At 29.8% G+C, this 15714-nt stretch overlaps 2 protein-coding genes across 3 annotated transcripts in view; one reads left to right on the top strand and one right to left on the bottom strand.

The window, feature by feature from the left end:
* DIP-beta (Dpr-interacting protein beta) overlaps window positions 1-15714 on the top strand; it is a 217546-nt gene that overhangs the window by 91355 nt on the left and 110477 nt on the right. The window lies entirely within an intron of this gene.
* LOC107171501 (alkaline phosphatase-like) lies at window positions 1081-15643 on the bottom strand. The gene is made up of 7 exons (XM_089219015.1): window positions 15434-15643; window positions 14299-14376; window positions 13271-13494; window positions 12453-12830; window positions 11729-11930; window positions 3538-3969; window positions 1081-1643 (listed from the first exon to the last, which is right to left on the bottom strand). Exons 1-7 carry the CDS (start codon window positions 15522-15524, stop codon window positions 1369-1371), a joined length of 1680 nt encoding a protein of 559 aa, XP_089075141.1. The 5' UTR covers window positions 15525-15643; the 3' UTR covers window positions 1081-1368.

Below are 15714 nucleotides of genomic sequence, written 5' to 3'. Positions count from 1 at the left end.
GCACATGACGCCGTGTTCTAAACCAACAATTCTTTCCTACAAAAAAAAAAGCTAATGGCCATAGTTTCTGGACTTATGACTTATGCTTATGATCGATACTAAAAAAAAAAAGTGGATATCGCTCTGCTGTACAATAGATTACAAGTGAGTTACTGTAATGGATGGAATTAAATTCGAATCCAATGATATAATATCATTGTATATGAAAAACGATTTTGAGCGAAGACTGTTTATCTATCTAAGATATATAATAGATTATTATTACTTATTATTAATACTTATTAAAATATTCGACTTTCGGGTGGAACTTTTTTTTTTGTTGATAAAGTTAGACAAATTTATAAGGAATCTTGAATTAAATTTTCAAATTATAGATTTAAAAAGAAAAATTTTTATGAATTTCTATCTAAGATAATTTTAACATTGTCGTAATTTTCACGTAATTAGTCGAAATTAGAACTTTAAATGCTTATCAAAAAAATCTTGCTTATGTACTTTTAATATTTTTTAACTTCTATCGTAACAATATGTTGGGTGTCTTGAATTAAATTTTCAAGCTTTTCTACCCGACAAATACATTTTTACCGATATTAGTTTAAAAAAAACTAATAATGATCGATTGCATGGTGCATAGAATATACTTATATAAACATTCGGTGAAAATTGTATGTATCTATGGTCATTTGTTTTAAAGTTACATCAAAAACCAAAATCGATTTTGTCGAAAATTGATTATCTATGCGTAAAAATGCTCGTTTGTTCCTGAATTTTAAATTTGGTTATCCCAATTATTAAGAAAAATATTGGGAATTTTTTACTTTTGACCTCCCAAAGTACCAACTATAGATTCACTTTTTAATTGAACGAGCTACTGAAGTCGAAAATCGAAGCGCTTTTACCGCCCCAAAACGTGATGACAGACACAAAAAAAAAAAAATACAAAAAAAAACATACATCATTGTAAAATCAATACATTCCTTGCTCCGCTCAGAATTTAAAATGATAACATTAAATTTTTGATCGAAAATCTCATGGAATTTGAAATAAATTAGTATCGGTACCCATATAATACAACAATAATTATATTATGATATTATTTTATTTTTTGACATTTTATTGTATAATATACATTTAATATTCAATTTACATATTACATCTAAATTAAATATAACAACTAAGAAATAAAATCGGTGTTCCATAGTAAAACAATACATGGTACGGTATATTGTATCATATCTGCATACCCTCCACCCAAACAGATAAAAATATATATATAAATAGATTGCATACACCATTGCGGCAGGTTAGGTTATAAATCCACTAGATCACAAGTATTATACCATCATAATACAGGTAATATTATAGTGGTTACCGAAGTAGGAGTGTGACCAGTGCCGTGAATACTGCCAGCGACGAACTGATCAAAATCTTTGCACTCGACGAATCGGCCTCGTGTTTCCGTTCAAGTTCAGCCCCAGGTCCCATTTTGGCTGCGTAACTTATCGCGTGTGGTATGTAGTTTTGTTCGTAGTTTCCGACGAACAGATGAGCCCACGGACCCGAAGCGAAAACTGCGACATCGTCGCCACCGTGTGTCTCCCACGTCAAATTTACCATCGACGGAAACCGGTATTCGGGTTGATCTGTGTAAACAATTTTCAAACAAATTCAAAATATATTTATTTAAACAATTAATAAGTTCAAAAAAATTCGTGGAAATTCGTTTTCACGTGGATATCCTAAAACATAGTGTAATTATTTTCTCGTGCAGAACGTACGGATCTATTTGATAATAGGTATATCATTATCTATTCCACTGACTAAATCAATTTTAAAATAAATTAAGTGATCATCGTCATATGCAATCGTGACTTTTAGCCTTAAGGTCAGCAAAAGGTTAGTTTAAAAATATTTTCTATTGTCATTATATTAGAATACACTAATATAATTTAAACGGCAAATATTATGGACACGCGTAACATTCCAATGATGCATTACGGAATTCAAAGCTTTCAAACAAGGATCGCTGGGTTAGCGTCCTCCTGAAATCACCTCTCTACGAATATCGAAATACTAATTTCAGGGCCTCTGCGCAAATAATGCGTTTGTAGCGGGCGCCTAATTCCAACGGTGCCAAAACACCATGGGGATTAAGCACGTACGAAATACGATTAGAATTAATAAATTTGCGTCGACCGGAAATGTAACAGGGAAAAAACACTAAAATATTTATTGTTCGTATTATTTGGTAAACAATAATAATATATTATAACATGCTAACATGGCGGCCGGAACAACAAATATATAATATGCGTCTATATATTGTGCACATGCCCTCCGACTTAACGAGATTCGTAGAAAAACAGCGAATCTAGGACAAAATGGCAGAGCACAACGACTACAGGTAGGATATGAGAGAGACAAAGGATCGGCCTAACCATGACAATTATAATTGTACGATAGGAGACAAAAGCCCCCGGTAATAATAATTATTACAAAGTACAAACGAATTATTATTGTATTACACACACATACACAGTCATCACTTGTGCTGCAGTAGTGGCAGGAGCAATAATATTGTTTTATGTATACTGTAGTGTACGTGTTTATAATAATTTGTTTATGTGCGTACCTATATTTAATAATATTATATTATACAACTAATATTGGCTTTGAATATTCTTCAACATCGTTAGTGCAGTATACAAAACTGTATAATACAAACGATATGGGCTTTTATTTTAATACGAGAAGTAAAGGGTAGTAAGTGTAGCTAAACTTCTAAATACCAGACACTTCAGGTCGCTAAAATTTTGTTCGTTATTCAGAGGATTTGAATTGTAGAAAATCTGTAGTTTTTTTAAAAAAAAACAACGCTATTAAAAATGTCAAAAAATGTAATATTTTATATTGAAATACTTATGATGTGGTGTTTATGGACTTAATAGCTTCATAGCCACCTCTTCTGTGAATAGGTACCACATGGATTACATATCGTTTTAAGTATTTATAAACAATAATTTTCAGTTTTTACACATTGTTAGTTGCTGAAAAACTAAATCATTACGTAAAAGTGTAGAAATTCTAAACTTCTAATTCGTGACTATACTTATAAATATTACCAATATTAAAAAGTTTCTTAATTGTAAAAACAACAACACAAAAAGTTAATTTTTTCTAAATATTATATTTATTTAACCTAGCAATAAAAATATTCGTCGTGTGCCAAAATCATCTTTATTTTTTCGAAAAATTTACCTAAGACAAATAAGTATTGATGATATAAAAATAGTTTTCATCGCACTTAAATTTAAAATAATTAGAAAGATTGTTGTATTATAATATATATATATATATATTTCTATTAGCGATATAGCAAACAATGACCCCAATCGTGAAATCTTATGTTGGTCTAGTAGTATCATGTTGTGTTAATAGTGGTAGTGGTAATCTAAACCTATACCTATATTATGGATATAAATAAGTAAAAACAATTAAGTATCCAAATATCTTGCCGCTTTCCCCGATAACACTTACCAGTTTTGTCGTTGGTCAAGTTGTACCGTTCTTTAGCGGACGGACCGTTGGCGTAACTGAGCGTAGAGTACGGCATTTTGTCTGTTGAGGCGATATTTGGATGTCCCAGAATATCACTACCGCGGCTCGGGTAACCGTTGATAGTCATGGTATGTGAGTGATCGGATGTGACCACGATCAGAGTATCTTTTGAGGACGTCAACTCAGTGGCCCGTTCCACCGCCTTCGACAACATTACAGCCTCATCGAGAGCCAGCTGCGCCAGGTTACTGTGGTGCGCCCAGTCGATGAGTCCGCCCTCGACGAACAAATAGAAACCGTTGTCACCTTTTGATAGCACCTTAATGGCTGTTTCCGTCATTTCTACCAGCGTGGGCTCCTCGGACTTATTAGCGAGTAAGTTGTAGGACATATGACTGGGTGCAAATAGGCCTGCGAACACGTGAAATCAATGTGTATAATACGACGATGATAATATTTAAAAATCAAAAACCAGTATTTAATTTATCATCTATAAATAATCTATTAAATTTTTATAATTTCTAAATATTATCTGAGTCTAGTATAATAATATGTTGTTTTTTTTTTAAGTTAGAAAATTGTACAATCTGAATTTTAATGATTTTCAATAAGCGCAAGTAATTAAAGAACTAACATAGAACAGATATAGAACATATTATATCAATATGTATTTGATATTTTCATCATTTTCATTCATTTTTAAGGATTATTATTCTTAGTGGATATATTTTAATAACTATTCGTTCGGATTTTTATTAAATTACATAAATTATAAATTATATGTTTAACAATTAATAGGAAAAAAAAACTGTAGATTGTATGTTTGATAAATAGAAGTTGGCAATATTGATATAAGAAATCAATGAATTTCAAAAAATTATTCTAAAGAATGTATACTTGAAAGCCCTGAAGACCAAAATTTGAATAAATGTATTATTAAAGAAAAATTGATTGAGCAATATTTGTAAAGTGCTCTACATTAAGTGCGTGCAATCTGTTATTGGAAAAATCTAGTTGTAATATTACAGTATTATTAATAGAAAAATAAATTACTAATAGCAATAAAATAAAATATACATTATAATAAGAATCTTTAGACAATATCTTGGCTGACCGACCATTTCTGCTCAGAATTTCTGTTCGTATCCAACACTTTATCATCAAATTCAAATTCAACGTAGCCCATTACTGTAATTAAGTACCTACTCAATGACCACGTATACCAGGTTTAATATGTTATGCAACTGAGCGACTTCCCCGGTTGTTATTATTGGCATTCTATACTCATAGAAGTCAAGCATAAGATTACATGTAATTTATAAATTTAATTATAAGAACTAAAACAAAAAAAAAACAATACTGAATAGGTAGATTCCTCGTTTTCTCAATAAAAACAATTAAAATAAATCAACTGTGAAATTCAAAAAAATAACGTTTTACAACAATTACAATGTTGTAATTGTTTTTTCTCTTTATATTATTAATTATAAATTATTTCTTTTTTAATAGACATTTCTAAAAATAAATAAATATTATGAATAAAATAAATTAAATCTGGCTCCGTTAAAAAATATTTGCATTTTATTTTATCGATACTTGTTACGCACCAAGGATAATTGTTTTTATTATTTCGAACTGTGCAATGTATCGTGACATAAGACAATTATAAAATAAATAAACTCATGACTTTTAAAGATCGCATTAAAATACAGTGTCGTCAAAATGGCCGAGAAAATTATATAAATATTATATTAGTTTATTTAAATTATATAGACTTCTATTAAACACGCTATTCATTAATTTTACGAGTTCACGATAACTATATATTTACACTCGATAATATATCATAATATTTTAAATTATGCTACCCATCGAAAACGTAGATATATTATAAAAAAATAAAAATTGCATTCTTATTTCAATAAATAATAATCAAATGCTCTTAGCATCTATCAGTGCTTGCAGAAAACTGATTAAAAAAAAGTGTCTAAAAATCTAAATATTTAAATGTCTGTTGATTATGATATAATTAGATGGGATATGTATAAAAACGTCAAAATATTATATTCTTTTAGCCTTAAGTTTAGATGACCAATTGTCAGGAAAACTTTATAAATAAAAAAAAAAAAAAAGATGGGATATGTATAACTATATTATATTTTTTAAGAGGACTTCGTCTTACTTTCAGTTCAAGCACTGTCTATAACATAATCATAAAATATTACATATTTTATTTACATTTTTATTTCCCTACCAGTATAGAATGCATTGGAAAAATACACGTGTGGTACTTACGACTATCGAAAATTTAATTTTTACGCCTGATTAAGATAAATTATGACGTTGGTGACGTCTGACGTGAATACACGTGATCGTTCTGGTTTAAAATAGAATTCATTCGGTCAAACAAACGGATTTCGCTCAAAACACTCTCCCTCGCACTGACCCGTGACCGTAAATAACAAAAAATTTGATTCTAAAGTCTATGAACAAAGATGCGTCGGCGGAACTCTCATTTCCGATTTGGACCACCGCCACGATAGTAGGTACTCACCTCCACCCTTGCCACTCCTCGTACATATTACAATACATATCATGCGACTCACAATAGTCAACGCCACTGCCGGAACCACCCAAATCCAGCTAACCCGACCCGCGAACTTATTCGCAAACGACGTAAATATTATCATCGCACAATACAATAATAATATAATTGTTATACGTTTTTTGTTCTCGTCGTACTCACTTACTCTCAAAAGCCACCACTTTATACATTATCATTATAGTGTTGATATTATTCTACGTCCCGTCAACCTACACGCACCTACCCAGTTTTACGACCCACTCCGCGGCTCGACGATCGTGGTTATTGGGGACCCGCGTCCGCTATTGTTAATAATACACTGTTATTATAATATATTATATTTTAATTCCGTCACATCAAATCGACCGTAAACAAACAAAAATAATAAACGTCATAATAATATTATTATTATATTTCAGTCGTTATTATTATTATTCATGTCCGGAGTGGCGACGTCGACGGTGAGCGACGGTCGGCCGGAACGGTAAAATAATAAACACATCCCTAGCAGGTCTATATAAAAGCCATCATATCACCCTCGACCCTCGTGCACCTATATAGTAGTTTCACGTGTAATAAACCGCTTCATCGTCGGTCCTTTACGTGTAAATACGTATATTACACGAACATATATATGTTAGTGTGATGTGTGCGCACGTACTTGAGGGTTGATTCGTTCGAACGAGTAGGCACGTCCGGTCCGAGTGGTGGCGGAATCCACGACGGCCGGAAGTGCGTACACCTGTTGTTAATGACAATTATTATAAAGCCACTAGAGCAATGGTATCCACTACGAGACCTATTTACAAATGTTATGCGGTCAGTACTACAAATAAATAGTGTGAAAAAAATGCATATTTTTGTGGTTTTAATATATAATTATATAGTTATATGCAATATCTTTCGCCAGAAACAGAGAGGTTCCCTCCATCAACGTCAAAATAATATCCAATCAAGAAAATCAAATACTAAGTCAATAAATGTGATTACCAATATAAATTATTATTTTCACTATGTTACTATGATGCATTTTTTATGATTTGTATGCCAACGTTGTATGTAAAATTAAATAACTTTTATTTGAACAAGTAAAAATCAATTATTATAATTTTATCATTGTATAAACTGCTATAATGGATAAACAAAAAAAATGAAAATGTATACGTAATGCGAGTTAATTTAAAAAGCAATACTTATAGCTTTAACTAATTTAGCCAAAATCCTAGTGAGGGATGCTGTACTAGGGACTATGCCCCTACGGATGAAATACGGATGATGCCCCGAGACAGTGACATTTCTAAAATTTCAAAGACGTCACGTGAAAATGATCACACTCAAACTAAGGAGAAAAATTGCAACTTCATCCGACATTATAGTCTCGAACCTAAAAATTACCAACCTAAAACTAAACCATACTATGACAATTTTTTATCACAACGACATAAAGTAGTCTAGAGGCTAGGGCACTTTAGTTAAATTCACTGTATTTTTAAACAAAAATAAAATTGACTGTAGCGTTAAAAACTTTACTGTTAAAATGTAATACTACATTAATAAACAACCTAAAATCGAATTGATGAAAAATTATGTATTTAATCGTTTTCAGCGGTTTTGCCTTAGGTATCGAGAAATGAGGTTTCTTATGTAGGCTACGGGCGTAACTAAGATTTGATAGTTGCAAAAACTAAATTCCTAGAAAAACCAAAGTTAAAAATACTCTATTTGTCATAGGGGGCAAGCCTCTCACATTTATCATGATGAGCGTCACCGGAGTTAAGAGTGATTTGAAGCCTTAGATCAAAGTTGAAGATAAATCATAGAGTGAAATCGTCTTCCATTAAAAATAAAATTTATAAAATATGAACAGTACAATTAATCTAATAGTTAAAAATAGTATTTTATAACTGCAGGATACGGCTTTATTTCGATGCAAATGTTTATAAAATATATAATTACCAATATTAACTTATTGGATCGTTCTTAGCTTATAAAACGTCTATATTTATTATAGCCAGATCTCGGAATCTGTTTTGGGTCATAGTCACCTGATGTTTTTTATGCACAAATTTAAATTTTTGATAGGATGGGCTAAAAATGCCTAGGGGTGGCTAAGCGTGGGGTACAATTAGTTGAGGGATAAGGTGATAGTAATGCCAATTAGTAATTACAATACTTAAATACATTATTCTGCCAAAACAACTACATGGGTAAGCATAATGATATGATCGAATGTCTCTTACTATTAAAAATAATCAACGTAGACATAAAACAAATGCACCGTGGTAAACCCAAAACATTTGACGTTCCCTTCAAATCAGAAATTAGAATTATGCTTTAGATTTCTCGAAAATCCTACTCATTTTTAGAAATAACATTATACATTCATATTTGAAAAGATAAAACAATTGTTATTTTTCGTGTTCAACTATCGTTATGCGAGTTTTAAAGTTTAGATAAACAAGCGGAGACACGTATTAATAAGTCGTAAATTACACCCGGAACGCATTTCAATGAAGTCGAAAATCGTAAAACAAAAAATATAATATCGCATAAAACGCGGGATTGTGTATAATAATATATTAAACATTTATAGTCAGTGATCGATCATTAAAAGTCACGAGTTTGAGACACAGTTGTAAATTATTTATTGTTTTCATTTTGTTCTTGTTAATCGTATATTATTACGATGTAGTATCTGTCTGTAAGAAATCATTGACGATAGTATTAAATCATTCAAAAATTAATATTATATATAATATATATATACTTAAAATATTATGTTTATAAACCGTAACGCAATTGAGTAAGTCCCTTGGATTATAATATTGCAAATACCTAACTTTGATTTTGTGATAAATATGATCCAGTGATTTGTTAGTACTTTTAATTATTATTTCAATGATTTTTTCTCAACTTTGTTTACGTAATTTACAAAATCAAGAAATACATATTATTAAATTGTTCAAATATTCTGTAATAATGCATACCAACAATGTTTTATATAAGTACGTTATAGTTTATTAAATTTAAAGGTTACCAAGACTAAATTTATGTATACAGATTTAGCTAAATTAGTTTTATATTCTTCGTAAGTAGTTGTTTAAAATCTATTATACATAACGCTTTTTTATGGCATGTTTTCATATTATTTTTATTTATAATTCTAAAATTGTTTTTAATTTTTAATTCAAGATGAAAATATGTATTGGAATTATATTGACGATTACAAATGGTACTATCATAATTATTTATAGAAATTCATATATTTAAAACTAAAATATATAGTACTGCCTGAGTCAATGGCTGACTTTATTATGTACCTATGTGGTTGGAATTTCGTATTCAGAGCTGAAATCATATATTATATACTATAGTACTATAATGTTTTAATAATCCACATATATTACGATGTCCAGATAAATGCGATACACAATACACATTACTATTGAAGCAATTTGTCAAAACCATAGAATAATGAATGTTAAAATCGGCCAACAAAATAAATATAATCACCGATATCTAATAACCGGGCGATAAAAAATAAGTAGAAGTTTGTAGAATGATGTGAAAATGATATTCACATTTCAAACTTAAATATCAAGTATTTTCTAGATTTGTTTATATGCCTAGCATACGTAATTACGCATAACTGTATGTCTGTTTCAGTATTACTAAAAAGTAAGAACATATACAAATTTAATTTAAATAAAAAATAAATATTTTTGATTTGTATTTTATAAATAATCTATTTTTTATAGCACAGAAAAAATACAATTTTGTTAGATGATCAAGTATTTAAATATTTTATGAATATGATATTGATATCCATGCCACCTCCCATAAGTCCTGCCTTATATAACCCATATAGATGCATATTGTTTGTCTAGCCCACCCCTGTTTTCATTTCTGGATCCACTTCTATAATATGTGTATTATATTAAGTTATTTATCATGATATTCAAAAAACATGTATGAAAAATATCTGTCGTTTTACAAGTAGATTATAAAACGTATATTTATAATAGATAAGTAATAAAACAAAAAATTTAAACCTGTCTATTCAAAATGTTTTATGATAATGATTACATATACATTTTGTTTGCTTAATATTCATTAATATTTGAATATTATTATTATTTTTTACATTAAATTAAATTAATACGACGATATCATATCATTATAATTATATATTAATCATCATTAATATTTTAATTAACTTATTAATTGTTTGCTTTAAAACATCTTCAAAAAAGTTAATTGGTACCAACATTTTTTTATACCTAAAAATATTTAAGCAGAAACAATAAAAATAAAAATTCAATGATTATTGTTGAATTTGCACTTGAAAGTTTAATAATATTTGATATTTCGATTATTAAGTAATAGCATTTATGATTTCAGTATGTACCTAATTAAACGCTGAACGCAAACTTTTTATTAGTATAAACATTAACTTATATTGTTTTTAATTACAATAATTAGTATAAGCTATAGAGTATTATATAGTATATACATATTCTATAAGCATTCATATATTATATTTATCAATTAAAATTAATTATAATATTCTACGAGTATAATATATTCATCCGAAGCAACAAATCGTGAAACGAAACCATTTGATATTTATTTAAATAACAATTTTAGAAAATGTTAAAAGTTAACTGTAACTGTTATTTTCAAATTCTTATTACCTACTATCTATTTCGTATTTCGTTAGATGCGAAATTCAAATTCTAAGTAGAATTAAATTCTAATTGATAATACATTATAGTATATTTATTTGATTTAACAACATTAACTTCATGACACATCGGAATTTTGTGTGTTTCGAAACCACATTAAAGTAAATGATATTCGTTTTTTTACACTCGACATAACGATGTTGAGGTTAAAAACATGTTTACAAATTTACACCGATCTTGATAGTCGAAAAACGTATTTTTTTCCACAGAATGAACTTCAGAAATTGTTGTAAATGTCTGAGTGAGGATTCATTTAATAACTTTTTTCAAGCAGCTTAAATATACAACATTTTAAATTGCTTAAACATGTATTTATATTTAAAACACTGAAACAAAGATGTTAAAAAAACCACACGCTAACTTTAAGTATAAGTTCTCAAATTTATTTTGGTTAAAAAAAAAATCGTTTCTAAGTCTATTGAAGCCAAAGTAATACAGGTATCAGTATGCAACAATAAAGAACAATTTAATAAACACGAGAAAAAGTGTTTTAAAAAATGTATTCCTATACTTAAAAGTCTCTTTATTTCGTTTTGGGTTTTCTATAAAACTTCCTTGAGAGTAGGATAAACGAAATAATTGTTTGCTCCCTCAGTAAATCATTAACCGTTATTAATATTTTAAAATGAAAACATCTTAAAAGCGAAGCATACCATTTCAATTAATGTGTTTAGAAATTATCATTAAAACACTAATTACACTTATTAATACAATATTATTGCACCGTCTTTAATAATATTATTATAGTATAATATTTGATTATTTGAGTATGTCTTATATTTTAGTGATGGGATATTAAACAAACTCAAATTACAGTATAAACTAGGTATATAATATTTACCTAAAAGATAATCTGTGTCACTGGTATTCACAGATTTCAATTGGGATCGGTTTCTGACATAAGTGTGAGTTGCCCCAGAAGTGCGATTTATCTCTAACCATTCTTTTATCAAGTTTCTGCCATCACATCTCTGTCCCTGATAGTTTTGTTGATCTTTGTTAGTGTTGTTAAAAAATTTTTCCCTTCCGCCCCCCATTACTACCTGCAAAAAAATATGACATAATTTATTGATTTATTTGTTTCAACAATTTTTAATTGGTACATTGTAAATACTACTACATTGATGTAGGTACACGATGTATTCAAGCGTAAATTTTAAAGGAGTAAATCGTGTATTATACATTGAGTTCGATTGTATTAAATTTCTATTAATGAAAATGAAAAATGTTTCATTAATTATACCATTGAACACTCATATAATAATAATAATAATAAAATCTTCTTATAATCTTAAAATAAATCCTACGAAACATGAGAAAGTGTATAATGATATTATATTTCTCATAATATTGTCGAGTGTTTGATGATACTCATTTCTAAATTCTCCACTTAAACGAGTATTCTCTATGCGAACTGGATTTATTTTTAAACATTAATAGAGATTATTTAGCGTTTTTTCATATTATGGAAAATCGTGTAGAAAACTATGAATGAAATGGCGCTCAGGCTCGTAACCGAGCCGATCGGAGGACCACCAAGAAAAAAATCCTAACCAGAAACTCACGTTCAGGTTTCGGCCAGTTTCCTTCTCGATCAGCTGACGGGCAATGTCCGGTGATGCTGTCGTGCACGATTTGTCGGCTAATTTGTCGATAATCACGTCATAATCGCACTCCCAGTTGCGTTGCGCCACGTTGGCGTAAGCGCCGGCCGGTGTAGCGTGTGTCACCCTCATGTTGGTCACCACGCCAGTTCTCTTACCCGCCCGTTGGGCCCACAGCATGCTAGAAGCCGCTTGGTTCGCAGGTTCGTTGCTGGCCAAGCAATCTCGGTTGGATACTGCTCCGGACACGCCGATAGTTTCGATGTTGCCCTTCACGCCTGTCAGGTAGGCCGTGGCTGAGCAAGCCGAGTCGGCTACCTGACTGTCTACGCAGTAGGTCTGCACCACACAAATAGGAGAAAAATTAATTTTAATTATAAGTTCTCGAGGGTCATTGGAAAATACCAGCTAGACTGCTATTAATGGCTTGGAAAAAAATTACATAACATGAATTCAAACTATGTGTATAGATAAATCAAAAATTAAAACCATATATGTCAGAATATATTATAGACGAAAAGTATTATATATAAATTTGTCAGTATTTTGTAATTATATTATTTACAATGAATCGTATACAGATTATTTTGTCATTGTTTAGTACTTAGAGAGAAACGACCAAATGGTAAAGATAAAAATTCTAATCTTCGTGGGTGGATTTGTGATTTGTTCGAATCAAAAAGACTTCTTCCTCGAAATTTTTATTTCTTTTGTCAAAAATAATTAAACAAGGATATAACTTAATATCTATAAACAATTGTTGTGGTACATCAACTCACTTTAGAAAGACCGGTAAATGGGAATTTCTCAAATGACAACATTTCCTTTTCGCTTCCTGTTTTATTTTGCTGCTGTCCCATGTAAATTCTGGCTGAAGCCAACGTGGCTATCGACATGCCATCACCGATGAAGAAAATCACGTTCTTGGCTACCCCATACTGATGTTTCAAATTCAATTTTTTCTGCAGAAGATTATTTCCGGTGTCGTACCAAAACTGCTTGTCTAATAATATAATATATTATACTAAAATAATTAATATTTCAAATACATCAAAATCGTGTGAGTTATCGCACATCAACTAAACTTTTCAAATTACAAGAATGATTTGTGAGACAAACATTTTCGAGTAGAAAATTATCGATTAGTGAGCAAACTTGTCGTGCAGACCACAACCTCTATACTCAAATGTCTAGACATATATTGTTATTCCAAAAGACGATTCTTTGAACATTTTCAATTGGTATTTACAAACGGTTCTAGATTTCAAATAATGGTTTTTTTTTTTTTAGTCAGAAACTATCCTACTAAATCAAATTGCAACGTGAATTTAAATTTAAATTTTTTGGCATTGGAAATAAACACGAAAAAGATGTGAACTTTAGCCTTTTTGCAATTTAGTCAAATAATAAGTAAGTTTATGTTAGGGTTAGATTTTTAAATTATATTTAGGTAAATAGGGTAATACGTTGGCATAACCATCCCAGATGATGTTTTAAAATTATTAGGTCCCTTTACAATAAATATTAGTTTTATTGTTCAATAAACTATAATAGTACATAAGACTCCAAAAATAAAAAGAAAGACTATATCACCCACTGGTCACTAATCATTATACATAACTGTACATTATAACTATAAAATCAATTTATAAACCACGAATAGCTCGACTTGAGACTTGAGTTCATCTACACTTTCACATCCTCCCCTTAAAACACAAGCTTTGATAAAAACCTCAAAAATTGGCGAAAGTCGTTTGTGATAAGTTATCACTGATAACAGTTAAACCGTTTTGTTATTTTCACTTACTGTTTTCTTCGGGACTAATGTTTTCGTTGCTTGCTCGTTTTCTAGCAGCGATGTTTTCAGCGTTGTTGTCGGTGTGCCCTGCAATTGACAAACACTAATTATAATATCATGCGAAAGGTATGCACAACAAACGCCATTTTTAAAAGTGAATAAAAAGTTAAAGTGTTTTATTAAAATGTTTGTTTTTCAAGTGTAATGACTCATATAAATATTGATAAAAGGATAAAGTATGCACTATACAGTTGTACATACAATAATAGCTTCAAAGATGGATAGCATTTTTAACTAGTAATATTAATTTTTACAAAAATACTTCAACTAATTTAATTGGCCATTATAGACTGATCTTAGCTATTTTCAGTAAAAAATTTAAAAAAACTTAAAAATTAAATTTTCCTACCCAGTTCCATGCAATTCATTTTATAGCTAGAACTTCAAAAATACAGAACCCATCTTCATGACACTTAATAAATAAATTCGTTAATATCTAAAGGGTGCATAGATTAAGTTTGGCATTTATATGTGGTATCTATAATTAATTATAATTATTTACTCATTAACTGTATTATGATATATCATTAATAATAACATGACAATATAGAACGCTTCGTAAATTATAAGAACATCAATAATACTGCAACTATGATATCTTGATATCATAGAATATAGACGCGTCAAATATTATGATTTACGATATATTTTAGATACCTATAGGCTACGGATGATTAAGAACTATAGTATGCTACATGGCGAAATAAAATATGATGGTGATAATGATAAAATTACAATAAAATTGCAAAATCATAACTTAAGAAATTCTAAAAAACACAGTCACTGTTTATGTGATCCACGCCCTAATTAAATCAGTTGACTAGGTACCAAACTGTTATCTAGTTAAATTATGTACCCACTATGTGTCAACTGTATTATAAACTCCCAATTTAACCATTGTTTTTTTTTATTAATTTTACAATTATTTAACTTGAGTTAATTATTTTTATTTGTTTTTCTGTATCTCTACCGCCTTAGGGCTTAGATGATGGTAATAATAATAACCATAAATAATAATATATGATCGCAATACAATGTTTCTGTTATTTCTGCAGTAATATTTATTTTTGGACATAATACATACTTATTTCGATACCGTCCGTGGTAGCTCCAAAAATCAACAGCACCGCTGCGATCGACAGCGCAAAAGCGCACGGAACTCCGTATAGTCGCATCGCTCACGTTTGACAGAAAAACACGGTTATACGTATGACCACTGCACGGGACAGTATTTTATACTCGAAATCAAATCGTGCTAAGAATTTATCAGTTCTATTCCCAATGCACTTGTGAAACGTTGTGAAATCAAAATAACATTATATCGGCCACAAGTGGATCGTATTATAACATGTCATTGTTATCTTC

Source organism: Diuraphis noxia, unplaced genomic scaffold (genome assembly GCF_037042655.1).
Source record: "Diuraphis noxia isolate RWA-SAM2 unplaced genomic scaffold, SU_Dnox_SAM2 contig0002, whole genome shotgun sequence".
Classification (NCBI taxonomy): Eukaryota; Metazoa; Arthropoda; class Insecta; order Hemiptera; family Aphididae; genus Diuraphis; species Diuraphis noxia.
Note: the sequence above shows the minus strand (reverse complement) of the source record. Positions and strands in the feature narration are given on the sequence as shown.

What these genes read in the sequence shown, in the direction of transcription:
- LOC107171501 (XM_089219015.1), bottom strand. Translation starts at nt 15,524, where the DNA reads ATGCGACTATACGGAGTTCCGTGCGCTTTTGCGCTGTCGATCGCAGCG. An exon ending in CATTAGTCCCGAAGAAAACA is followed by an intron (nt 13,495 to 14,298) that starts GTAAGTGAAAAT and finishes TTATATTATTAG; the next exon opens with ACAAGCAGTTTTGGTACGAC. An exon ending in TGACACAGATTATCTTTTAG is followed by an intron (nt 3,970 to 11,728) that starts GTAAATATTATA and finishes ACGTGTTCGCAG; the next exon opens with GCCTATTTGCACCCAGTCAT.